Consider the following 24,540-nt stretch of genomic DNA (forward strand, 5'->3'; position numbering starts at 1 on the left):
TGCCTGTGCATCCCCTGTGCGCCTGTGCGTCCCCCGTGCGCCTGTGTCCCCGTGCGCCTGTGTCCCCGTGTGCCTGTGTCCCCGTGTGCCTGTGCATCCCCTGTGCGCCTGTGCGTCCCCCGTGCGCCTGTGTCCCCGTGTGCCTGTGTCCCCGTGTGCCTGTGTCCCCGTGTGCCTGTGCATCCCCTGTGCGCCTGTGCGTCCCCCGTGCGCCTGTGTCCCCGTGCGCCTGTGTCCCCGTGTGCCTGTGTCCCCGTGTGCCTGTGTCCCCGTGTGCCTGTGCATCCCCTGTGCGCCTGTGCGTCCCCCGTGCGCCTGTGTCCCCGTGTGCCTGTGTCTCCGTGTGCCTGTGCATCCCCTGTGCGCCTGTGCGTCCCCCGTGCGCCTGTGTCCCCGTGTGCCTGTGCGTCCCCCGCGCGCCTGTGTCCGTGTGCCTGTGCATCCCCCACGCGCCTGTGCGATCCCGCGCGCCTGTGCGACCCCCCGTGTGCCTGTGCGTCCCCCGCGCGCCTGTGCGACCCCGTGCGCCTGTCCCCCGTGCGCTGTGCTGAGAGCACCCGGTCTCAGGAAGGGAAGCCGCTCAGGAGGCAAAAAGGCCCGTCCGCCCTTTCAAAGGTCAGGGTCCACCGCTGCCCCTGCTGCCTCCAGCCCCGCCCCCGAGGCCCGCCCTCAACCCCGGGACGGGCAGAGGGAGGCAGGACTCCTTGGACTGAAAGCAAGGCCTGGAGCAGCCGGCACCGGACCCAGCGCCGTCCTCGGCCCTAACGTCCTGGGAAGAACACGGCGGCCAGGATGAGGCGGCGGCCAGGATGAGGCATGCGGTCAGAAGAGTTTTTTGTTTATTTAATATATTTTTATTGATTTCAGAGAGGGAGGGGGCAAAAGAGATAGGAACACCAATGATGAGAGAGAATTATTGAACAGCTGCCTCCTGCACGCCCCCGACTGGGGATCAAGCCCGCAACAGAGGCATGTGCCCTTGACTGCAAATGAACCCAGGACCCTTCAGTCCGCAGCCAACACTCTATCCACGGAGCCGCACCAGTGCGGGGGGGGGGGGGGGGGGGGGGGAGCTGGTGAGGCCGCCAGCCGAGGGCTGCAGGGTCCCCGCTGCACTAACAGCGCTGCCCACTCGGGAAGGGCACAGGAGCTCTGCCGTCGCCGCTCCAGGCAGCGGCCGCGCTGCAGGCGGGAACAGTGGGCACAGGGCCGGCGGGCAGCGGTCTGAGGCCGGCACAGCCTATCCGCCCGAGGACGGTGCCTGCACTGAGCGGGGCCCCGGGGCTGCTGCAGGGCTCAGGGTGCGCTCTGCTCCGAGCAGTGACCGTGTGCTCTGCGTGCCGGCCTGGGCTTCCCTACTGCCAACGGCTCGGTCCCCGAAGCGCTAGGGTCACAGTGACCACCTTCGGAGGCCAGCCCCTCCCCCACTGTCCTCCGCAATCACCTTCCTTCCACCGGCTTCTTCAGGCAGCTTCTGTCGGGGCGCCGCCCAGTACAGGGTGGCCACTTCCCGAACGCTGTGTCCACGGGGCCTGTCCCCAGGATGTGTCCAAGGTCCTCCACGTCCGTGGGTCCAAAATCGGCTCAGCATTTCCCCAGGCTCCCCACCCACCACCCACAGCCACGGCCACGGCCAGCTGAGCGGTCCGGCCGAGGATCTGCGGGCAGGATTCAGGCTGAGGGTCCCGACCTCCACCAAGACAGTGACTGAGGCCGGGCAGAGCACAGCGGCTGCTCCTGGCAGCAGCTCGCCTCCCTCCTTAGCGCATCAGGCAGGCGCAGCTGGGCCCCACCCCATAGCCTTCGAGGGGCTCCGCCCTTCACACTGAGACCCTGCCCAGTCCCCCGAGGGCCACAGCACAGGAAGGGCGCACCGGACAGTGTTTCCCCCGGCCCCGCCTCCCCGTGCAGGGGCCCCGCCTCCCCGTGCAGGGGCCCCACTGGGGAGGAGGCTGCTGGGAGAAGGGCCAGCAACCGAGTGGGCGACCCCCCCCCCCCCCCCCCCCCCCCCCCCCCCCGTGAGCGGCACAACTTTGACGACGGGGTGGGAACACTAAGTTTTCACTGACCTTAGCGAGCGGCTGAAACCAGACTCGAAATGAACCTTAATTGACCCTGAGAACGCGCTCACTCAGGAAACCACCACCTGCCCCCAGGAGCGCTTCCTGATGGCGACATTCAAGTGCGCGACGCGCCTCCAGGCACCGCGGCAGCAGCGGGCGGTGAAAGCCCTTCGGAGCTCCCTGCTCTTGTCCGCTCCGTCTGCAGGAACGTGTTCCTGGCGTCTCTGTCGGGGACGAGGTCTCTCTCACTCCTGGGGCTCCAGGACCCACCTGGCTGTGCTACCTGCCCCCACGCCTCCCAGGAGCATGTCGGGGTGGCGGGCATGTGGGGGCGGCGGGCATGTGGGGGGTCAGCAGGCATGTCAGGGCGGCAGGCGTGTGGGGGGTCAGCAGGCATGTCGGGGCGGCGGGCACGTGGGGGGGCTGCAGGACTCGGGCCAGCCCGGCCCAGGGCCGGCTCCAGGTGGGCCCGGGGAAGAGGTCTCTGAAGCCGGACTCCCAGGATGCCAGGGACAGAGGCAGACCCCAGCGAGAAACATGCCAGGGCCTGGCCAGCCCCGTGCAGGCGCCGCATGAGCACTCGGTTATCACTGGGCAGTGAGGATCAGACTCACACCAAGGCCCCTCACCTGGGGGGCGGCACTGGGCACGGGCACAGCCTACAGCAGCCGAGGCCTGAGGCCCAGCCAGGCCCACGCACTCGCCCAGGGCCACCCCACGCAGGCCGGGGAGTCAGGTCCGAGCCCAGGCCTCCAGCAAACGACTGACAGCTGGCATTGGGGCTTACACGTGAAAGGCACAGACGCACAGATGGAACAAAGAAACGCATCCCTGGCTCTGAGGTCACGCGGCGGTGGGGAGGGGCTGGGCCTGTGTCCCCCCAGAAGACAGCTCCCCCACAAAGCCCTCAGCCCTGAACGCGGCAATGCTCGGACAGGCTGACGAAGCTGCATCTGCGTGTGTTCCCAGCTCTGACTGCTCAGTAAGAACCTGCGGTGCTCTTAACACGGACTCACACAGTTAGACAGCCCTCGGTGCGGAGCGGCCGGCTTTGAGAGCCAGCGGACCAGACAGAGGCCTCCGGAAGGGCTCCTGATGGCACGCGGGGCCTGCCGGTGCCGGCCCGGGACTGCGCTGCCGCTCACAGGGCCAGGCGGCTGCAGGGGGGCTCCGCGTGGAAGCAGACAGGGCCTGGGCACTGGGGCACGTCGTCCACCGCGGGGCAGAAACTCCCGTCTGAAATCCGTTCCCAGAAACCATCACCTGCCTCCGCCCGGCTCCCCACGGCGGGCGCGCCCTCCGCCCGCTCCTGTGCTCCACAGTGAAGTGCCGGGAGGCCGCCAGGGCGCCGGGAGGCTTCTCCTGGCGGTTCACTAAAGGTCACGGGAAACTGGGCTGCAAACCCTGGCGCTGGGGACACGCCGGGCAACTCTCAGGTTAACTTCACGGAAGGCAATCAGGTGGCCTCCGAGGAGTCTGTAAACCCCAGGCGCCTCACGAGGCTGGTCCCCCGCACCCCCCCCTCCCCCACTCAGGGCCTTCTAGGCGGAGGAGACAGGTGAGGCCGCTATTTCAGTCAACATCCCTGTGCTCAGGGGTGCCGCAGGTGCACAGGGTGGGCGGGGCAGCAGGGGAGAAAGGGGTCCCAGTGCCTACTGTGACCCCATCCCTCCTTAGGCCTGGCAGTTGCCATCATGAATGCCTGCCCTGCCCTTTGCCCTCTGCTCTTTGACCTCTGCCTGGTAAGGGGGCCTCTGTAACCAGGAACACAAGTCAAGACAACTGGGGCACTGCCAGGCCGGCGTGGTTCCGTGGCTGTGTCGTCCCATGAACCAGGAGGTCAGTGTTCGATTCCCGGTCAGGGCACATGCCCCAGGTGCTGCCTCCATCCCCAGCGGGGGGCGTGCAGGAGGCCGCCGATCCATGTTCTCTCTCCTCACTGATGTCTCCTTCTCTCTCTCCCTCCCGCTCTCTGAAATCAATAAAAATACGTATGCTTTTTATTTTATTTTATTTATTTATTTTTTTAATTATCTAATGGTTTGGGGTATTTCTTATTTTGAATCTCCAAATGTCTTATTTTGACACTAGGGAAGTCTTTTCTTTTTTTTAAAAATATATTTTATTGATTTTTTACAGAGAGGAAGGAAGAGGAATAGAGAGCTAGAAACATCAACCAGCTGCCTCCTGCACACCCCCTACCGGGGATGTGCCCGCAAGCAAGGTACATGCCCTTGACCGGAATCGAACCTGGGACCTTTCAGTCCGCAGACATACGCTCTATCCACTGAGCCAAACCGGTTAGGGCTACGTATGCTTTTTAAAGACAATGAGGGCGCTGTCTCGGCACCGGAGTAACCCGGTGTGCAGAGGACACACCAGCCCCACGGCGGCACGCCCCTCGGCGGCACAGGCCACACCCACAGTTGTGCTGTGACTGAGGCCACCGTCCTCCCGACAACGTGAAACCTGTCCTCGTCCAGGACAGCCTGCTCGGGCCTGGGGGGCCTGGAAGTCCTCGGTGGTTCAACAGGCCCGCCCGCCATCTGAGCAGCAGGCCCAGCCGGGATCCTCGGTGGAGCGGGCCCCAGACACCCCTCCTGCCAGAGCAGTGGCCGAACCGGGGCGGCTGGGCGGCTCCGCCAGGCCGTCCCTGGCTGTGTTCTCGTCCCTCTGTCCTCTGGGCCGACCATGGTCTATCCTCTCACGTGAGGGACGGGGCTGAGTCCTTCCGCCCACGTCCCAAGGGCAAGTCCAGCCCGAGGGGCCTGGGATGGGGCAAGCACGGCCACGCCAGGTGAGCCCCACTTGGACCACCAGCCGGGGGGCGGGGGCAGCCTCTGAGGGAGTCCTGGGGGCTGTGAACTAACAGAGGGCAGAGCCAAGCCACGCCCCACAGGGGTCCACCCGCCCTCCTGGGGCCCGCCACCCTGGGGAGCCTGTGGGCCCTGAGCGAGACACTGATGGGCCACGTGCTGGCCCACAGCCAGGTACACGGGCTCCCAGGCCACCGGGCAGGGCAGCAGCGCCAGCCAGGCACACGGCCTCACACCCTGCCTGCCCCCGCGGGAGCCTCCTGCCAGCCGTGCACCAGAGACGCCTTGCTGACGCCCAGCAGACCCCACGGTGCGCTCCAGAGCGGCCTGCCCACAGCCGTGCGGGCGGTGCCCAGCTAGCGGCAGATTCGGCGCTGCCGGAGCCCAAGCAGACCAGCGCCCACGCTTCCGGGAAGTGTCCAGGCGCATCCTTTCCTGACAGGCAGCACCCAGCGCTGGGCACAGGCGGGCAGTTCGGAGCGTCACTGGGGGAAACGCCCTACAGACCGATGGCCGGTGCCACCTCTCTCACGTGGTGGGTGCCGGGGCCTGGGTGCTCGGAGCCTCGTGTGCGGGGCCCTGCCTCGGGTGGGGGCGCCCCAGAGGACGGTGAGTGACCAGATCGAAGCCGAGGCCGATGAGCTCCCCGCTTCCTGTCGGTGACTGACAGCGGCCCGCAGAGTGTGCCTGAGACGGGGCAGTGGCCGTGTCTAAATCTGGCGCAAGGCCTCTGGACCCCACGGGAAGGAGCCGAATGAAGCCACCCTGCAGGGCTCCCTGCTGGAGGAAAGCTCCTTCCCTGGAGGGGGGGGCCACCTCCTCCCAGCAGGGCACGCCCCTCCCACCCTGGCCCTGGGGCCTGGGCCATTTAAGTTTCAATGAGTTAAAAGGAAGTAAATTAAAAAACCATTTCCTCGGTCACATTTTTCAAGTGCTGAAGAGCCCCCCTGTGCCTGGAGGCTACCCTACGGGCCTTTCCATCTTCCAGAACCTTCCACCAAACAGCTGCTCTGGACTCTCCCAGACTTCCCTGACGCACTTCCAGTTCAGCCAGTTCCCTCCTCCTTCCCCACCGGACCAGGCTGCCTCCCCTCTCCTCTCTCTCCCTCCCAAGGCCCCGGCCACATGCACAGGTTTCCTTCTTTACCTGAATGATGACACTCGTGTGTGTGTGTGTGTGTGTGTGTATTCACCCAGCCGTCACTGGCGGACACTCAGTGGCCCCCACATCGCGGCCTCTATGAATAATGCTGCCGTGAACAAGCGGTGCAGTGAGCTATCAGATCATTTCCTCTCCTTTGGATGAGCAAAGTCAGCGAAGGTGCAGAGTAAAAAAACGTCCAAACCAGCTCCTCTGCACTAACGGACCACAGAAGAGGACCCGAGAACACGACCCCACTTACAAATGCATCACCAACAGTGAACTGCTCGGGACGAGTTTACAAAGAGACCAAGCACCTCAGGGAACAGCAGACAAGGAAGAGAAGCAAGCGTCAGGGAGGAAGAACATGGAACCGGAGCAGGGAGACCAGGAGGGAGCAGCTGGGGCAGGAGCAGGGAGACCAGGAGGGAGCAGCTGGGGCAGGAGCAGGGAGACCAGGAGGGAGCAGCTGGGGCAGGAGCAGGGAGACCAGGAGGGAGCAGCTGGGGCAGGAGCAGGGAGACGAGGAGTGAGCAGCTGGGGCAGGAGCAGGGAGACCAGGATGCATCCTCAGCCACCACAGGGCGGCCGGGCCGTGTGGAGGCCTGGAAACCATCTCCCGTAGCTGAGGCCCTGGGGCTGGACGGCCCACTCTGTGGCCCGCCCCCCCCCCCCCCCCCCCGCAGCCACACCAGGACCACTTCCGGGGCAGGTCACGCACGGCCCGGGGAACAGGGCCACCACCCTGCTGCTGGGCCATTTCTGGTTGTTCGTGCGCTTTCATGCCATTTTCATGCTGTGATGACGCACCTTGCTCACTTCCATGCGCTACCTCGTCTGGGGCTTATCCAGGACCCGTGGGCACGCCCCCAGGGGCCTGCAGGGGCCCAGCTAAGAAAGCCTGGGTTAGGGCAGAGTGACCACCGAGCCCCATCCTCTGACTGCTATGTCCTTTCATTGCCAAATGACGCGATACAATTAATTTCATGGTTCGCGGCCTGTAAAGTAAAATACCCCGATTTTTAAGATACGAGAGGGTTTATGACCAGGGACATCCGTTCAGGAATGAGTCCGCTCACGACAACAGTTAATTCCAGGAAGATTAACTCCGTGAAGAAGCCCCGCCAGCACGTCAACGTGAACACCCACGAGGTGTCTCAGCGCGCGGGGAGGGGCCTGGACGCACAGTCCATTCTCTGGCTCCTCCAAGCGCGGTGCACTTCACACCCCATTGGCCGTAATGGACAGCGCTCCACGCGCTCGGCGCTGCGCGAGGGCAGGGCGGGAGCGGCCGTGGCAGACAGGCCGCGGTTACGGGAGATTAAGTTGTTCCCGAGGCCCGGCCAGCAGCACAGGCTGTGCGCGGCTTCAGGCTGAGCAAAGGCTGTCTGTCCCAGCAATGCCCGCGCCCAGAAAAGCTGCGGCTGCCGAGAACCCAGAAGCTCCAAGCCAAGTCGGGTTGGTGCAACCTCCTGACTCGGCAGATGTCCGCAGCGAGCATCCTCAGGACCAAACAGCGCGGAGGAAAGCCGCGGGGAGCAGGCAGGGCCGGGCACAGGCGGCGGAAGGAGACCCGTGGAAACAGGTGGCGAGGGGGCCCTGCAGGCCAGCAGCCAGCGTGCCCGGTCCCCCGGGAAGAACCGTCGTCCAGGCCAAGGCCGCCTCCACGAGGAGCGAGGGAGGGCTGAGACCCTTCCGGCCGCCTCAGGCCCGGCCTCCCACCCTCTCCACGCCATCCACGCAGGCTGCGGGGCCAGCGCCCACCCAGGGCCTGCGACTCAGGGGCCGCACAAAGCAGCTCCGGCTCTGTCTTTGCAGGCAGCCCCCCGGCCCCACCCGTCACCGAGGCAGGATGCTGCTCTCGTGTTAGGAGCGGGCACAGCCTCCTGGGAGGCATTCCCGCCGCCGATGGCACCTGCTGTCCGCGAGTCACCGCAGCCTGGCCTTCAGCAATCATCGCCACCGAAATGGAAAGGGCTAGGTTAGCGATGAGACCCTGGGAACAGAGGTGGTTTGTTCCAAAAACGCAGCCTCCTGAGCAATGGGCTCCATCAGGATCGGTGGAGAAGGGGAACGTCACGCTGCACTGACCGTCAGCACGTTTTTAAAATCTAACATAAGCAACTGGGAGCGCAGACGGCGTGAGCGTGTGCCCTGGCAGACGTGGCTCAGACCAGCCGCATCACGACTTTCCCGCCATCCCCAGGGTGCTCGCCGGCTGGAGGGAAACTCAGCTGCAGACCCGACCTCAGAAGCGTCTCCTGCTTCACGTGACTCAGACGACAAGGCCTTAGAAATGGGCCCACAGGGCGGCGCGCAGCCGAGCGGGCGCAGAGCTCACCTGGTAGGTGTCCCACAGGCGGATGGTGCAGCGCAGGGGCACCTCCCTCATCAGCAGGTTGTTCATCCAGCGGAAGGCGAACTGCAGGTACCGCACCTCGTGCTGCTCCAGGTGCCGGTGCACTTGCTCTGCGGGATAGACAGGCCGCTGTCAGGAGCCCTCGCCTGCGCCCACCGTGCCCGCGTCTGCACCCCCCTCTGAACCACCCACTCAAACGCCACCAGGAGCTGGGGGAAGCCCACACCTCACCCCAGCAGGACACGGGATAGCTGCGCACTGGTAGAGGCCCTCTCCTCGCAGACCAGGCTGGAGGTGGAGGGACTGAGAGGGAGAGGGGAGCTCGCCAGCTCGCAAGGACGACTTCCACCTCACCCGGAAGTGCTCCAGACCCAGCCGCTGAGTGCCAAGCGGGCATGGCCTCGGGCCCTAGCAGGTGCCTCTGCCCTCCAGGTTTGGGGCCCGGGAGGACGGCTGGGCCTCTGAGGAGGGCCAGGTTTACCAGCCGCATGTCCCTGGCGCACAGCCTCCCATCGGGGACAAGCGCTCGTCCTCGCGGCTGCAGTGGGACTCACAGCCTGAGTCTCCGCGCCCCGCCCAGGCCCCTGCCGGGAGCGGTCAGCAACCAGCTGAGAGGCTGCGGGGACCCTATGGAACCCTGGGGGGCCGTTCCAGGAGCAGTGGCCCCGTGATCACGGTGACCTGAGAAGGGGGCTGCCCCGCGAAGCAGGTGCGTGCTGCCCACTGACCGGAGGGAGGGGCTAAGGCCGCCCGGCACCGCCCTCCTCACCTCCGAGGCACAGACCCGTCCTCCTCACTGGGCCCCGGGGGCCGCCCTGAGGAAAGTTCCCCCCCAAAGGAAGTCCCACACGTGGCAAGCAAACACGGTTAGAGCGGTAGGAGGCGCGGGCAGGCGACCGCAGTGGGGCTCCCGGGCGAGGGACAGCAGAAGGCGTGGCCGGCAGGGCCAGCTCTGCCCCCCGAGGAGAAGCGAGGAGACTGGGAAGCAGCTCGCTACGTGCCCACGAGGCTCGCGACACCGCCCAACGTCCACTGGCACACCCACGGCCCGGGAACACGGAACGTTTCCGGAACCTGCCCGAGCCCAGACCCACCCTCCTCTCCTGGATGAGCTCCGCCTGCGGCCCTGCAGCGGGCACAGGGCAGGGCCAGCCCTCGGCCTCCCCACGAGGTGGGGCCGGAGGAGCCCGACCAGCCAGAGCACTGACGGCTGTCTGACGGCACCACCGCCGGGAGCCATCTCACAGCCGAGGGCGGCTGCCTTCCCCGAAGGTCGAGGGGAATGGCTGCACTTGGCAGTCTCCCTGGTCAGCGAAGGAGTCTCGGCGGCAATAAGACCTGAGCACGGCCTGGGCGAAGGTCGTCTGAAGGAGAAGCCGCTCTGTCTGGAGCTGGGGACAGCCCTCGCCTCCCGCTGCGCAGGCGCCCAGAGCAGGCCCTGCCGTGTGCTGAGGGCCCCGGAAGGACAGGCCACGGGTGCAGAGACAGAGCCTCCCGCACCGCCGGGCTGGGCCCTCGCTGGGCCCTCGCTGAGCATGAGGCGTCCCAGGCCATAGCGGGCTGGGAGGAGGGAGATGGGGAGGGAACCAGGGGAAGGGGTTAAGGGGGAGGGGGGCAGTGAGGGGGAAGGCTGGGAGGAGGGGTCGGGGAGGAGGAGGACGGCGGGGAGGAGGGAGGCTGGTAAGAGGGAGGTGGGAAGGAGGATGGCTGGGAGGAGGACAGCGGGGAAGAAGGAGGAGGGAGGAGGGAGGGGGAAGGAGGACGGAGGGGGGAGGAGGGAGGCTGGGAAGAGGGGGGTGGGAAGGAGGATGGCGGGGAGGAGGACAGCGGGGAGGAGGGAGGCCGGGCCACCTCAGAGGCCACTGCCCTGAGCAGGGGCTTTACGACGGGGCCGGGCAGGCCTGGAGTGCAGTGCCCACGGCCACCGCTCCGCGCCGTGTCTAACAGACACAATGTCCTCGCAGCTCCACTCCAGCCGGCACACCCGCTGACGCCCAACCTGCGCCCTCGTCCTCCCCGAAGGCCAGTCCTGGCGAGGGTGGGGAATGACCCCTCAGTTGTTGGAAAACAAGCCCCTGTCCACCCGCTTGGGGGAGGGAACCTGGAAACCAGCTCAGACGGGGCAGGAAGGTTCTGCATCCCATCACGGGGTGGGCGCAGGGCCTGGGAGGGAGCAGGGACGCAGGGAGGGCCACAGGTCACAGCCGCTCTTCCAGCACACGCTGGCCTTGCTGATGGGGGGGCCACAGGCCTGACCGAGGCCCCCAGGTGACAGTGGGAGCCCCTGGGACTGGGCTCTGTGGGGGGGGGGGGCAGGTAAGCCGTGGGTCCTGAGGCTCCGAGCCGCACCCCAGGCCTGTGAGCCCAAGGCCGGCAGCTGGGGGGGAACCTGCCTGAGGCCAGCCCTGCACGTGGCCTTGCCGCAGAGAGAGCGTCACCGCGCCCTGCACGCCGGCCTGTGAGTGGGAGACCCCGGGAAGCCCCAGAGGCCACGGTCCCGGAGGAGGGAGGCGCGTGAGTCTCACGTGAGATGGCTCCCACCAGTGTTCACGCAGCAGCGGGGTCTGGGGGGCACGGGAGGGGAGCTGTGATTCTCACGTGGCGTGTGGCGCGTTCTCCATGCCCGCCGCGCCCCTCCTCGGTCCGACAGACCTCCCGCTGGCGAAAGAGCGCGTCTGGTCACCGGCCTCCCGCAGTGAGCTCCGTCTTGAGAGACTGAGCCCCTGTGACCTCAGGCCATCGTCAGGGCAGCTCCCAGCGAGACCTCGTTAAGGTCGCCCCAACCAGGAACGGGGTGCGGGCCGCAGGGCCCCCGAGCACGGGGCTGCTCCCCACCAGCACGCGGTGTTCCCATCAGGGGGAAGGCGGAAGTTTATTAGTGACATCGCCGCCACCCTCGGCCTCCCTGGGCGCGGTCACGGCCTCCACGCTGACGGGCATCCCTGGGGGCCAGACTGACAGAGCAGCCTGCCAGGGAGCCGATGCCACACAGGGCCCTTCGCTGCCCGGCCAGGCCACACGGCCGAGCAGCACCCCCGCCACGGGCGCCAGGCACGGCCGTCGGCCATCGCGCTGGGCAGAGCCGGCCGAGGATTCCCAACGGCAGCCCAGCACGCGGCACAACCCCGGCTCCGCGCTCCGCGCACACGGACGCTGCCTCCGGGACACGAGGCAGGAGGACCCCGCTGAGGAGGTGCCATCACCACCCGCCTCGCAAAGCGAAGAACGGGAAGAGCTGGAACAGTCAGAAACTGCGGGGGGGGGGGGGGGGGGGGGCACACAACCAATCAGAGACGAGCTCTCTGCGCAACCAACACGAAATGAACAGGAACGCCACGGCTGCGCTGCGCGGGGAACGGCGGCGGGAAGAGGCCGAGCAGCAGCGCGAGCGCCGAATGGGCGGCAGCTTCCGGGGCGCAGGGAACGCAACGGGGCCAGCGCAGCCGTCACCCCGGTGACACCGGGCTCCGCCGAGGAGGAAAGGCGTCTCCCTGTGCGGCTCCATCGGCTACGCCAACCAAAGCTCCGGGCCCAGAGCCGGGCCTGTGCCGACTCGCACTGCGGCTGTCTGCGGGGGACGGCGAGCACGGAGGCAGGCTGGGTGCAGGCCCACGGCCCCGGGTCAGCAGAGCACACTTCCCGTGCGTTCAGGGAGCCTGTGGTCACGCTCACGCGGGCTCTTCATGGACGACCACCCCTCCTCCGGGCCTCGCTGGCCGCTGCTGTCACACGTCACTCTGTGCACCAAGTCAACCAACTAGCAGGAGAGCGCTCGGCGGGCCGCATCCTCTCTCCACGCCACTTCACCAAACCCCGCTCCCGCACGACGACGGCCAGCAGAGCAGGGTTATTCCAGGGGTGCAGGGGACAGCCTTGCGCAGCCCCCGCTTACAGCGAGCTCAGCCTAAGACGGCCTGAGCACACGCTATCTTCTCCGTGGCGTGGGAGGTATCATTTCCAGGCCCGGTAACTGACTGGGCCCGTGAGAAACCTCGCCAGCATCCCTGACGGCAGCGAGCGCCCGGGAGGGAGCGGAGGCCCAGGAACCGGGAGCACGCACCTCGCCAGGCGGAGGCACCCCGAATCCAGGGAGGGCTGCCCACTCGCGACTCCCGACTCTCTCACAGGACCGCCTTCTGGTTCTGTCCCTCAAGGGGGGGGGTGCTGCTGCCCCAGGGGGGGCCTCGGGGACGCACGCTGCCCCGCCCCAGGGGGGCCTCCGGGACGCATGCTGCCAGGCCCCAGGGGGGCCTCGGGGACACACGCTGCCCCGCCCCAGGGGGGCCTCGGGGACACATGCTGCCCCGCCCCAGGGGGGCCTCGGGGACACACGCTGCCCCGCCCCAGGGGGGCCTCCGGGACGCATGCTGCCAGGCCCCAGTGGAGCCCGGGCTGGGTGAGGAGCCTCCTGCCCCCCGTGAGGGGCAGAGTCCCAGGCCCCACAGCCACCTCCCGCCCACCCGCAGAGGCCCGGGGGCTGGCTCACCATCGATGCGGCCCACGAGCTCCTCCAGCATCCTCACTTTCATCTGGATCCCGGGCTGGGCGAAGGTGTAGTTGTCCTGAGGGAAGATAACAGCGACCGTCACACACACAGCCACGCAGCGGTCCAGAGGGGGGCGCAGGGGGACACACGCGTGCCACGTGCCAGATTGCACACACCCTGGCAGTGCCGGCGAGGGCGACTCCCAGGAGGTCCAGTCCGCCCGCTGACATCGGAGGCAGCACCATGCCAGGGGCGGTGAGCGCAGTGCCCCTCGAGGGGGAGAGGCGCCCACAGGGAGCACTCGGGCGGGGGGGGGGGGGGGGGGAGGGCGGGCGGCTCGCTTCCGGAAGTGCCACTGGAAGCAGGCGGCACTCGGCGCGGCCACGGGGGATGGCGACCGGCCCGGCGCTGGCAGTGCCTCGTCACGCCAACAACCCGAGGGCCAACGGCACGGTCCCTGCCCGGGGAGAGTGAGCGTGTGGCCACTCCCCATGAACGCGGGTGACGACACAGACGGGGACAGGAGCACCAGTTTAGGCACCGGGGCCTCAGGTCAGACGGAGCTGGCCGGGAGCTGTGACCTCCTCGGCTCCCACCTCGTCTGTGCCTGGGAGAACGGGGCTGCCCGCCAAGTCCCCTCCGAGGCCTGGGAAACAGGGGTCCCACGCCCAGCACTGCCACCACCCAGAGCCCAGCTCGGCTCGAGGGCAGCGGCACCCCGTCCCCCAGCTGCCCCACGCCACGGCCACGGCCATGGCCACGGCTCAGCCAGCGCTTGGGCATGCTCAGCGCGGGCTGGGACCGACGCTCGCCATGGCCGGCAGGCCCTGGTGCTTCGCAGAAGGGGCACGGCCAGCCAGAGCCTGATGGGCCAGTGCCCACGGAAGCCGCTCTCCCTCTGCCCGGCGCGTGGCTGCCCGTGCCCACTCAATCTGGGCCACAATCGGACGTGAGTGGCTCGTTCACACCGGGCGGCGCCCGGGGCGGGGCTGACTCTGGGGTTTTCCGGGAACAAGCTGACGAGAAACTGAGCCGAGGCCTCGCTCAGTCACAGACGGCTTCCTCCACGACCGGGCCAGCGAGCCTAGGTGCATCTCTGACAGAGAAGGTGCCGATTCTCACCGCCCAGGGCCATGGGGGGACTTACAACCTCCCTCAGAGGCCGCACACAGGCGTCAACTCACACCTACCCTCTGCTTTGGCCCAACGTTTCACTAGCTCGCCCCCACTGCCTTGGCAGGGCCAGGCCCACGATGGCGCGGGCCTTCCTCAGCCCACGGGCGGACGTCCCCACCCCCGCTGCAGACAGGGGGGCGCCCGCACGCCGACGGGCACGAGGGCTGCCGGCCTCCCGTGACGGGCAGGGGTGCGCGCAGCGCTTGGGCGGCCGCCCCTTCTCACAGCATCAGGGCCCAGGAGGGAAGTGGGGGCCACCTGGACCTCACGTGGTGACCGACCACGCAGGCCGCTGCTCTGAGGGACGTGCCCAGGGACCAGGAGATCCCAAACCTGGAGGCGGGACGAGGGAGCGTGAGGCCCGGGGGTCACTCACAGCGCCACCGGCTGGTCTGCAGGTTTCCCGGGGCACACGCTCTGCGTCTAACACGGCCACTCCACTCGGGCACGGACACGGGCACACGCACGCTTCCTAGCCAGAGCGGGCGCCGCCGCCGCAGAACCAGGAACGCCTGCGAGGCATCTGGACCGTTCCTCCAGAAACGAAGTGTCCGAGCTCAGGCGCCACTGCTCTCCGGGAGATTTCCCCCAGCGGATCCCGGGGACGGCTCGGGGCTCCATCGCCCCGTCTCTGCACAGCCCTCGTGACCCTGGGCGTGCAGGGCGGGCTCTCCGGGGGGTGGCCACGGGGCCTGGCCGGGGTGGCTGCGACACACTGACCTCCTGAGAAGTGAGGGCGGCCAGAGGCTCGGTGCTGACAGGACTCGGGGCTGAGGAACTGTGTGCGTCCGGGGAGACCTTGAAGGCCCTCACTGAGACAGCCCGTGAGGACGGGGCTGGGTGTCCGTGGCCTCTCACTGGGAGGCACGCTGGGTTTGGGTCTGAGCGCAGGGGCTGGCCGTGAAGGCTCCTTTCCGGCTGGAGAGCAGGGAGCGGGAGAGGGACCCACAGGTGGCGTCTGCGCTGGAAGCTCCTGCGCGGCCCCCGGACCGGGTGGTGGGGCTGCTGGGAGCCGGGTGGTGGGGCTGCTGGGAGCCGGGTGGTGGGGCTGCTGGGAGCCGGTGGTGGGGCTGCTGGGAGCCGGGTGGTGGGGCTGCTGGGAGCCGGGTGGTGGGGCTGCTGGGAGCCGGGTGGTGGGGCTGCTGGGAGCTGGGTGGTGGGGTTGCTGGGAGCCGGGTGGTGGGGCTGCTGGGAGCCGGTGGTGGGGCTGCTGGGAGCTGGTGGACACGGGCACAGTCACGGAGGAGGAGGAAGGGACAGAGCGGCCTGGCAGCCTGGGCCGAGGCGGGAGCGGTTCGATGGCTGACGCACTCAGAGGCACACCCGCCCGCGGCCCCAGGCGAGTGCTCAAGGGCAGGGGCACTGAGGCCGCCACCCCGAGGCCGAGGCCCTCCTCGCGGCTCCAAGGAGGCCACGCCCCTGGCTGACCAGGGGCCTCGCGGGAACCACAACCAGCTGGAGTAGGTGGGGGGCAGCACCTCCAAACGTGGGGGCTGCTTCTAAATGGGGGGGACGCAGTTGGCGCCACTCCCGCACCTCCATCCCCAGAATGTCCACCCGAAAGGTACCTCGTGCATTGCTGACCCCGGGAGGGTCACCCTCCTTCCACCTGAGAGGGCTGTTCCCCAGGAAGGCTGTGCCCTGGGGCACTGCTCCCCAAAGGCTCTGCTGCCCAGGGACGGCCCGCCCGCCCGCGCTGGCTCTGAAGCGGGTGAGCACAATCCTGGGGCTCAGCTGGCCCGTTTCCTGCTCTCACACGAAGACAGCATTCAACCTTCTCACTGAGGAGAACAAGCTACTCCTTGGTCTCCATCTGCCACTGTTCTGTTTCTCAATTTGCTGGAAACCCAGGGAGGGAAGGCGGCTGTCGTAGAACCCAAACCATGAGGGGAGAAAGGCGCCCGAGAGCCTGCAGTGAGTGAGAGGAAGGCAGGCCAGTGTCCGGAAGAGCCCGGGCCGGCGCGGTGGCCTTGGGGCTCGGGGTGGGGGCCGGGCCGGGGAGTCAGCCTTCACTCCCTCCCTGACAGCGTGGGCTCAGCGACAGGCAGCCGGGCGAGGCCGGGTGAGGCCGGCTCGGGCGCTTGGCCGTGGGGAGGCGCCACCGTCCCTGACGGGTAGGATCGGCTCGCTGGGCGCAGCGCAACAGCGCGGTGGGTCCTGAACACCGGCCTTCCCCTGGAGCCGCGGTCTGGGCTGGGCCCGGCACGGGTGCCTGTGACCGGCCTCGGTACCAGCCTGGCACTGAGTCTCTAAGGGCCCCGGAGGGCGGCACCTCCCACCTGCTGTCACACGGGCAGGACCTGTCAGGCCGACCTGAGTGACAGCGACAGGAAAGCGGCCACGACTCAGCCCCTGGAAGAGAGCAGGAGCGCCTGGGGAGGGGGCCTGTTGGCAGGACACAGGAGACGAGGAACGGCGAGTTCACGTCATCAACAGAAGGCTCTGCTCAGCGGGCAGCACTGGTTAAGCATGAGCTGACACGCCACAACCTGGGGGAGACATTCTCAAAACCAGGCTGTGACAGGGCCGGCCGCAGAAAGCACCACGCCAGACCACGCACACTGCTGCCGGCTGTGCAGACAGCACCACCGATGGGGCGGGGAGGGCAGGGCAGGGGCCTGTTTTTTGTGTGAAAACGGACTGTGCTCCGACAGCACGACCCAGCCAGGCCCTCAGGGACTGACCCAGGAAAGATGACTCGTGCCAAGAGGACAGGCACAGGGACGACACAGAAACGCCATGCCAGAGCCGGGACGGACGGCCAGGCCGGGCCAGGGGGCAGTGGCCCGTCGAGGAGGCAGCTTGGTAATTAAGAGAAATGAACTATTCATCGGGGCAACAGCATGGATTTTACGTTTCTCGACGCTGCTGTAAATTGAGTCTTTTTCCATTTTCATTTTTAAGCTGCTGCTCAATGACTCATTCTTAATGAACCCTCTGCTGCAGCCGCCGGCACCTGACATTCTGTTTAATAACCTTGTGCGAGGCTTCAGGAGCGGTCAATGCATCGACTGGGGCTCCGGTCCCAGCTCCCAGACTCTCCCCGCCGAGCAGGACTCGGCGCACGCGAGGCGGGGCAGGCCTGCTCGTTCACCCTCTCCGCCCACGCTGGGCGCCAGGCACGCTGCTCCCGCCACGCTGGCTGCACCAACAGGCCCAGTCAGGGCCCGGGGCCGCCTGGCGGCACCTTCCCCAGCACCAGAGCAGCCCCTGGACCCCTTTCCAGCCGAGATGGAGGTGAGGTCCGGGCGGGCCCAGGCTCCCACGTCTCAGCTGGTTTTGGAGGGTCCCGAGCGCCCAGGGAGCTGGCCTGTGGAGCATGAACCTCTCCCCGGGGCACCCTCTGCAGCGGTGATGCACACGCTGTACCTGAGGGACGCTCTGCAGCGTCCACACCCGCCCCAGTCCCAGGCCTGCCGTCCGGCCTTCCCCCACCGAGCCCTCCCTGTGCACCACTCTCGGCCCCTCCCTGCGGACCGCACGTGGGGCCACGTGAGCCTGGGGGAGGGCGCCCGCAGCCTGGCTCACCTGGATGCCGTCCAGCAGCCGGCTCATGCACCAGTACGTGTCGGCCTCCACGTTGCGCAGCACGTCCGTGGGCACGCGGGACACGTCGGCGATGTCCACGTCCTCCTCCTCTGCAGAGAGTGGGAAAGACACGGAGTTAGCCGGGGACCACGACACAGGACACGGACACGGGATAAGGACACGCGGGAGCGGAGGCGGCTGCCCTGCTGTCACCTCGCCAGGCCCATTTCTCTTGATCTAAGGAGGTGAGTCACGTCTCTTCCCCCTCATCGCTTAGCGCTTCTCAATTTTAATACCTAATCAGTCGCAGATAATTAATATTCTGAATCCTCTCCAATTAATTAACATAATTAATATATTACAAATGGTTGCTTCTCAGGCAATGCACGTTCTAATGAGAAAACCTACACGGATTACTTATTCCTAACTGAGGTCCGGAAGTTCTCCGTAACACTTGAAAGTCCCGATGCTAAGATATTCCACACGCGCTCAGTGATAATCCTCTAAAGCCCATTTCCAAGGTGAGAGGTTTCAAAGCCACGGCAGGTAAATCCCCGGATTGACAAGCAAAGACCCAAGAAGGCAGGCGTCTGCGAGAGGCTACGAGACCCCACGGATGTCCCTCGAGTATGAAACCTGACGAGGAAACACCATTTAAAAGTCAAAAGACGCAAAACAGATGCCTCACTGAGATGGCCGACGTTTGGACAAACGAATTTCAGATCCTTATAAAAAATGCTACCATCCAGCATGATACTCAAAGGATCTAAAAAATGGTATATCCTGTTTTTTAATTTAATTTGCTTCTGTTTTACTTTGCAATTGTGCAAGGCGTCTTTGCAAGGAAAACAACTTTAAAATTGAAAACGTAAATGTGAGGTGTCAGCGGGGACGTGAGGGAGGGGAGGGCAGAGGGGTTACTCCTCGGACCCAGGCCGTGCGCTCCGCCGCCCGCGCCAAGGCCCTGCCTGGAGGCCCGCGGGCAGCCTCGGTGGGCGGTGTTAGCTCCCTGGTCACAGCTGTGGGCTGGAGTCTCCCAGAGGCACCTGGGCCTCCCCCACCCACCAGACCCACCCACCCAGCGTAAGGCTTTTCTGGGCCAGGTCCGGTTCACAGACATAGAGGCGGCCTCCTCAGGCGACGGCCTCGCTGGGAGGCGTTCCTGCGGACTCACTCCGCACCCCACCAGCGGGAGCAGCTGGGTGGCGCCCAACTCCAGGGCTGGGTCAGCAGCAGTCACAGAAGCCTCCGTCAGAGGCCCTTCCAGGCTCTCAGATGCTTCCTCCCGAGGTAAAAGGTCACCGTGGAGAAAAGCCGTCCAGGACGGAGCAGCCCGGTGCACAGGGGCGGGGCCACGCGGCCAGGTCCGCGGGACGAGGCTGCTCCCAGGCGGCGGGGAGCCTCGATGATTCCTCCGCCTGCGCAGCTGGCTCATTATTTTACCCACGGGAATGTGGGCGGTCTGTTCGAGTCATTTCTCACGCGGCCACTTGCTACTCTCGACGTGATGCAGTGAAGGCGGTTAACTCGGAGGCCTGCCACGCCCAGGGAAGCAGCAGGAAGGCAGGAGCGGTCAGTGGGCACAGGAGCAGGCAGCTGGCAGGCAGCACCAAGGCCGCTGTGGTGAAGGGCAGGGACCCAAGAGAGGCCCAGGCAGGGGCACAGCGGCCACCACCCATGGGCAGAGCGCAGCTTGGCGTTCTGGGTGCCGCCTCCTGCGGGGCCCACTCATCTGAACCCTGCTGAGAAGCCCCCGGCAGGCCAGGCCTGCAGCTGGGCACTGGCCAGGGAGGGCACTGCCAGGTGCCAACGTCCCCCTGAAATCAGAGCCACGCCCTCTGCCTGGGTCTCACTGCGCCTGAGACAGGGCGGCCTGAGCCAGCGCCCACTCATCTCCCTGGGCAGACACCAGTGTGGAAAGTGTGACTTCACTGATGAAAGACCAACCCCTCCTTCCCCCGTCACGTGGCAATAGCGCCTGTGAGCACAGCAGCCCCGAGCGCCGGGCCGCCCGAGGGGGCTCGCTGCCCAGGCCCCAGCAGCCGGCAGACAGCACCTCACTGGGAGCAGGGTGCTGGCGGGGACAAGGCCTGGCACAGCGACGTCCCCTCGTGGTGAGCCAGACGGCAGCCTGGGACCGGGCGCGCGAACACCAGGGTAAGCCATGCCCAGGACCTCGAGGGCTTCCGGGACACGCCTCGGGCACAGCCCTCGTGAGTGCCCGCCCCGGAGGAGCAGGAGGTGAAGGAGGGGAGGCAGCTGTGCGGGCCACGCCAGTCGCCCCGCGGCATCGGCAGCGTCATGGTGCTCACCAGCGTCCCGTCCTCACGAGCAGCCGGAACCGCGCTGCAGCCTCGGCTCCCGCCCGCCCCCTCGGCGGGTAGAAGGTGGGCACCTGGCAGTTCCTGACGGAGCGTTGAGCCCTTCATCACACGGACTTCAGGTCGGCAGACAGTCCTGGGGGAGAGCGGCCACCATCCAAGGCTGTCAATTCATAAAACTCTGGCTCAGCAAAACAACTGCGTTGTGATGAAACTGGATGTGCGCGAAATGTTTAATTCTGATGTAAATGACGTCCAACCCCAGGTCACAGACTGGCCACCGCACAGCTCCCGGGTGCGGCACGGGGCTGGAATCCGGCCGCCACCGGCGCGGGCGTGCAATCCGCGGGTGGGAGGACCAAGCCAGGGCTGCGCTCTGCCTGCCAGGCAGCATGGCACCATGCGGCTGCCCCGACTGCAGCTTCCCGACCCCGCAAGAGACCCCAATGAAGGACCAAACCCCGCCTGACGCAGGCAGGCGCGGACGGCGGAGTTCGCGAGCGATACAGCGCGGCAGGGCAGTGGGCGCTGACTGGACAGGAGGCCGTGCCGACTCCGTGCTGTCCGCCCGGACAGGCGCTCGAGGCCCCTGGGGCAGGACAGCAGCGGGCACAGCGAGGGACGGACGCTTGTGCCCCTGCGATGGCCCTCGTGCCTGGATCTTTGGTTCTGACGGGCAGTGATGGGCGTGTTGGTTCACAGAAATGCTCTGTTGAAATACTGATGCCGCCATGAGCGTGCAGGGAGACCTCTGTGTGCAGAAGAGCGCTGGGCTGGAGATGGAGGCTGAGGCAGGCCTGCGGAGGCCAGCAGAGGTGGCCCAGCAGGCTGCCCGCAGTCACCCCGTCCCCCGGCCCGGAAGGGCTGCGTGTCTGCACCACCTGCGAGAGCGCCACCCGGCACCAAGACCGTGACCTCGCAGCACCCGCCAGCGGCACACCCGCCGCTCCCGCCGTCCCCTCCTGTGGGCAGAGTGCACCCTCCTCACCCCTCAGAGTGCCAGGGCCCTGTGCTGTGTGGTCCCACTGTGTGGGCTGCAAAGTGCAAGCCCGGCCCCGGGTCCTGCGTGGGCCACGGCGTGAAGCATGCCTTTCCCAGGGATTTCTCACAAGCCGTGTGTGTCTGTGCTGATCTCCTCTCAAGTGGACAACAGTCCCGCTGGACCAGGGCCCACCCTCGTGACCTCAGGTGCCTCAGTCACCCTGTAATTACCCAAATACAGCCACGTTCTGAGGCGCAGGGGGCACTCCAGCACTGAGCTGGGGGGGGAGAGAATTCAGCGGGTGACATTCATGCGCACACACACTTTTTTTTCCTTCTTATTGATGTCAGAGAGGAAGGGAGCGGGAGAGAGAGAAACACCAATGATGAGAGAGAATCATGGATCGGCTGCCTCCTGCACACCCCACACTGGGGATCGAGCCCACAACCCGGGCCTGTGCCCTGACAGGGAATCGAACAGAGACCTGGTTCACAGGTCACACTCAGCCACTGAGCCACCGGCCGGGCCACAGACACTGTTTGATCAGCCAGCACTGAGGTGTAGGCGAGAGGTCCTACTGCTTTCATTTACGCCCCGGTCGCTGTCACACCTCGGAAGTATGTTTACGGAATCCCGTGTACGGCTGCCTGGAAACCAGCGCCCCCACGGGCTGGAGCTCCCCTGTGCCGGCCCAGGCCGGTGCGGGCTCGCACCAGAGCCGCCTCTGAGGGCCGCCCGCCCCAGGAGCACGGAGAAGGCGCTGGCCTCCCGAGCAGCACGAGCCCCTTCCATTGTGGGGTGCCAATCTCCTCACCTGGCAGGCACTGAGGGTCGTCCTTTTTCATCTCCCCTGATTTAATAGATAAAAACAGAACTGCGTTATTGGCTCAATTTGCATTTCCATTATTAGTGACCTAGCTGGGGTTTTTCTTTTTAAGTTTATTATTCATTCGTGTTTCCTACTTTGTAACATCTCTGCTTGTTTCCAAAAGGAAGGTTTTAACCATCCATTCGCTCTTCACAGAGATAAGGAACGGCTCTTAGAGATGACAACTGCCGCCGCCTACCGCCCCGTGGCAGGGCGGGCAGGGGCTGCTGCGGGCAGCGCCGCCCAGAGCACGCACGGCCGGTCAGCGCGGGGCCGCCTCCTCGCGGACGCGGGGGCAAGGAGGGTTCTGCCGCCGGCGGGCGCGGCTGGGAAGCAGCTCGTGCTGCCTGACCTTTCTCACGCGACCCACTCAGTGTGCTTTAATCAGATACATCGATAGGTACTAATTAACCCTGCTTGCAGTAAGTCAACATTAACAAGCCACTTCGATAATAAATCAAAAAGCCATAATTGGCATTTTAATTTTTCATAAGGAACACACGGCGTAACACTAGACGGAGCGCGTGTCGCGGCGCGCCATCACCCACAGCAGGTCCCGCGGCCCACCCTTCACCCTGTTATTAACGCATAAACTGCTTCCAAATGAGGAGAAATGGCTGTCAAGACCGCATCTTATTAGTCAACTGTTAAACTTTCTTAATCATCAATCAGTTTAATTGCTCCTGACATGGGTTATAAATAGGCTTTTGTGGTTCAATAAAATACTGCAGGCTAACCCCTTCGCTGCCAACCCCGGTCCGAAAGCTCCCTGGACCCCGGGAGGGGTCCCTCCACCTTCCCGGGCCAGGCATTTCCATCTCAATCGGCTGTCACATTCGGAAGCATTTTTATCATTTATGCCAAAAAAATGTGAAGACACTGCTTATTCCACTCAGTGTGTCTCCATCAGACCCTCACGGGCAGGGGCCGTGTCACGGGGGCCCAGGTGAATGAGGATGAAGGCACTGACGCCGACCCGTGGGGGCTGCTGGGATGCCGCCTCCTCCCCTCCAGGGCTCAGTGTCCCGAGCCCTGCCCCCGCCTGGGCGGGGCTGCAGCAGAGCCGAGAGGAGAGGATGCTGACCGCAGGCACTCACATTCGAGAACTGACAACAGGGACAGGCAGGACTCGGGGGCGGACTGTGGCACCTTCCCTCCATCCCTCAAGGCCTCCTGCCACGCCCCGGCGGCACGTGCTAGTGCATTCCAGGGGTGAGGGCGGGGCCTCGCCAGCCTGGGGTCACTGAACGCTGGGGGGCCGCTGCCCAGAAGGAACCTCTCACAGCCTCTCTCCTGGTCACACTGCGTCACTGTTACGATCCAGTCGCCAGCACTGACGGCCTTTCCTGACAGTGCGGGCTAGAAAGGCCTGGAGTGGCGCCCAACAGCCCCAAGCGGTGCCACGACACGCTGGCCGCGCTGGATGGAGGCCACAGCGCTGGCCTCCCCCGGGGAAGGCCCAGGCTGCCTGAGGGGGGGAGGTTCCAGGAGGAGAGAACCGATGAGTCCGGCCTGGAACCAGGCACGGGCAGAGCTGTACCAGGCGCACCGGTTAATAATGCGGATTAACTATTAACCGGTTAATAATGCGGATTAACTATTAACCGGTTAATAATGCGGATTAACTATTAACTGGTTAATAATGCAGATTAACTATTAACCAGTTAATAATGCGGATTTGTAATCAAAGAAAGCACGGTCATTTCAAGAGAAACATCAAAAGTGCTGAATTCAAAGTAATGTCCATCGCTAGCTACACATTTCCCCATCTTTCAGGTAACTTGTGGATACCGTCCCAATGGAACTGACCCTATTTTCCACTTCTTTGTACGTTTTGAAGTGCTGCTCAGAAAGTGCGGGTGCCATCGATCAGAACACGTGGTCATCTGAAGGAGCAAGTCTGGTGAACACGGCGGGTGGGTTCATACTTCCCAGGCAAGATCTTTTAACGTGTCTTTAACTGGTTTTGAAGTGTGTGATGGTGCGTCATCATGAAGCACAATTACTTTGCCGTGTCTTCTGGCTCATTCTGGTGGTTTCACGACCAAAGCGCGGTTCAAATTGATTATTTGTGGTCGGTAGCGATGAGCATTAACCATTTCACCTGGTTTTAGAAGCTCATCATACACCACACCTTCCTGATCCCGCCAAACGCAGAGCATTGTCTTCTTTCCAAAGCGACTTGGCCTTGCAGTCGATGTTGATGGTTGACCTGGATCAACCCATGATTTTGTGCATTTGGGATTCTCAAAATAAATACACTTTTCATCGCCAGTCACAATTCGATGCAAAAAAAGACTTTCTTTCATGCCGTTGAAGCAACACTTTACTGATGACTTTTCGGTTTTCCAATTGTCTTTCGTTCAGTTGATATGGCACCCATTTTCCTTCCTTTAAAATCCTTCCCATTGCTTGTAAATGATCAGAAATTATTTGCTGAGCAACGTTTAATCTTTCTGCAAGTTGTTTTTGAGTTTGACACGCATCTTCATCCAATAATGCTTGTAATTGTTGGTCTTCAAACTTTTTCAGTTGACCTGGACGTTCTTTGTCTTTCACGTCGAAATCATCACTTTTAAAGCGTTTAAACCAGCGTTCACAAGTATCTTGAGATGGAGCATGTTCACCATAAGCTTCCCGAAGTATACGATAACTTTCAGCAGCACTTTTCTTCAAAATAAAGTAATGAATTAAAACTTCCAGCAAATGCTCTTTTTTTGGCACGAAATTCGACATTTTTAAGAGTAAAAATATCTATGATGTTAACACCTTCAGCAAATTTGACATATGAAGTTTTGAA

General features: G+C 64.6%; 1 protein-coding gene across 2 annotated transcripts in view; it reads right to left on the reverse strand.

The window, feature by feature from the left end:
• TBC1D22A (TBC1 domain family member 22A) overlaps window positions 1–24,540 on the reverse strand; it is a 127,662-nt gene that overhangs the window by 20,894 nt on the left and 82,228 nt on the right. The window contains exons 9-12 of one of the 2 annotated variants that reach the window (XM_079774580.1): window positions 17,570–17,679; window positions 12,866–12,941; window positions 8,362–8,489; window positions 2,029–2,287 (exon numbers count right to left, since the gene is read on the reverse strand). In XM_079774580.1, coding sequence (XP_079630706.1) covers window positions 2,132–2,287; window positions 8,362–8,489; window positions 12,866–12,941; window positions 17,570–17,679 — 470 coding nt within the window. In that variant the 3' untranslated portion in view covers window positions 2,029–2,131. Of the gene's footprint in view, window positions 1–2,028; window positions 2,288–8,361; window positions 8,490–12,865; window positions 12,942–17,569; window positions 17,680–24,540 lie in introns of those variants that run through there. The other variant, XM_079774581.1, reaches the window with a different exon arrangement.

This window comes from Cnephaeus nilssonii (assembly GCF_951640355.1).
Source record: "Cnephaeus nilssonii genome assembly, chromosome: 6".
NCBI lineage: Eukaryota > Metazoa > Chordata > Mammalia > Chiroptera > Vespertilionidae > Cnephaeus > Cnephaeus nilssonii.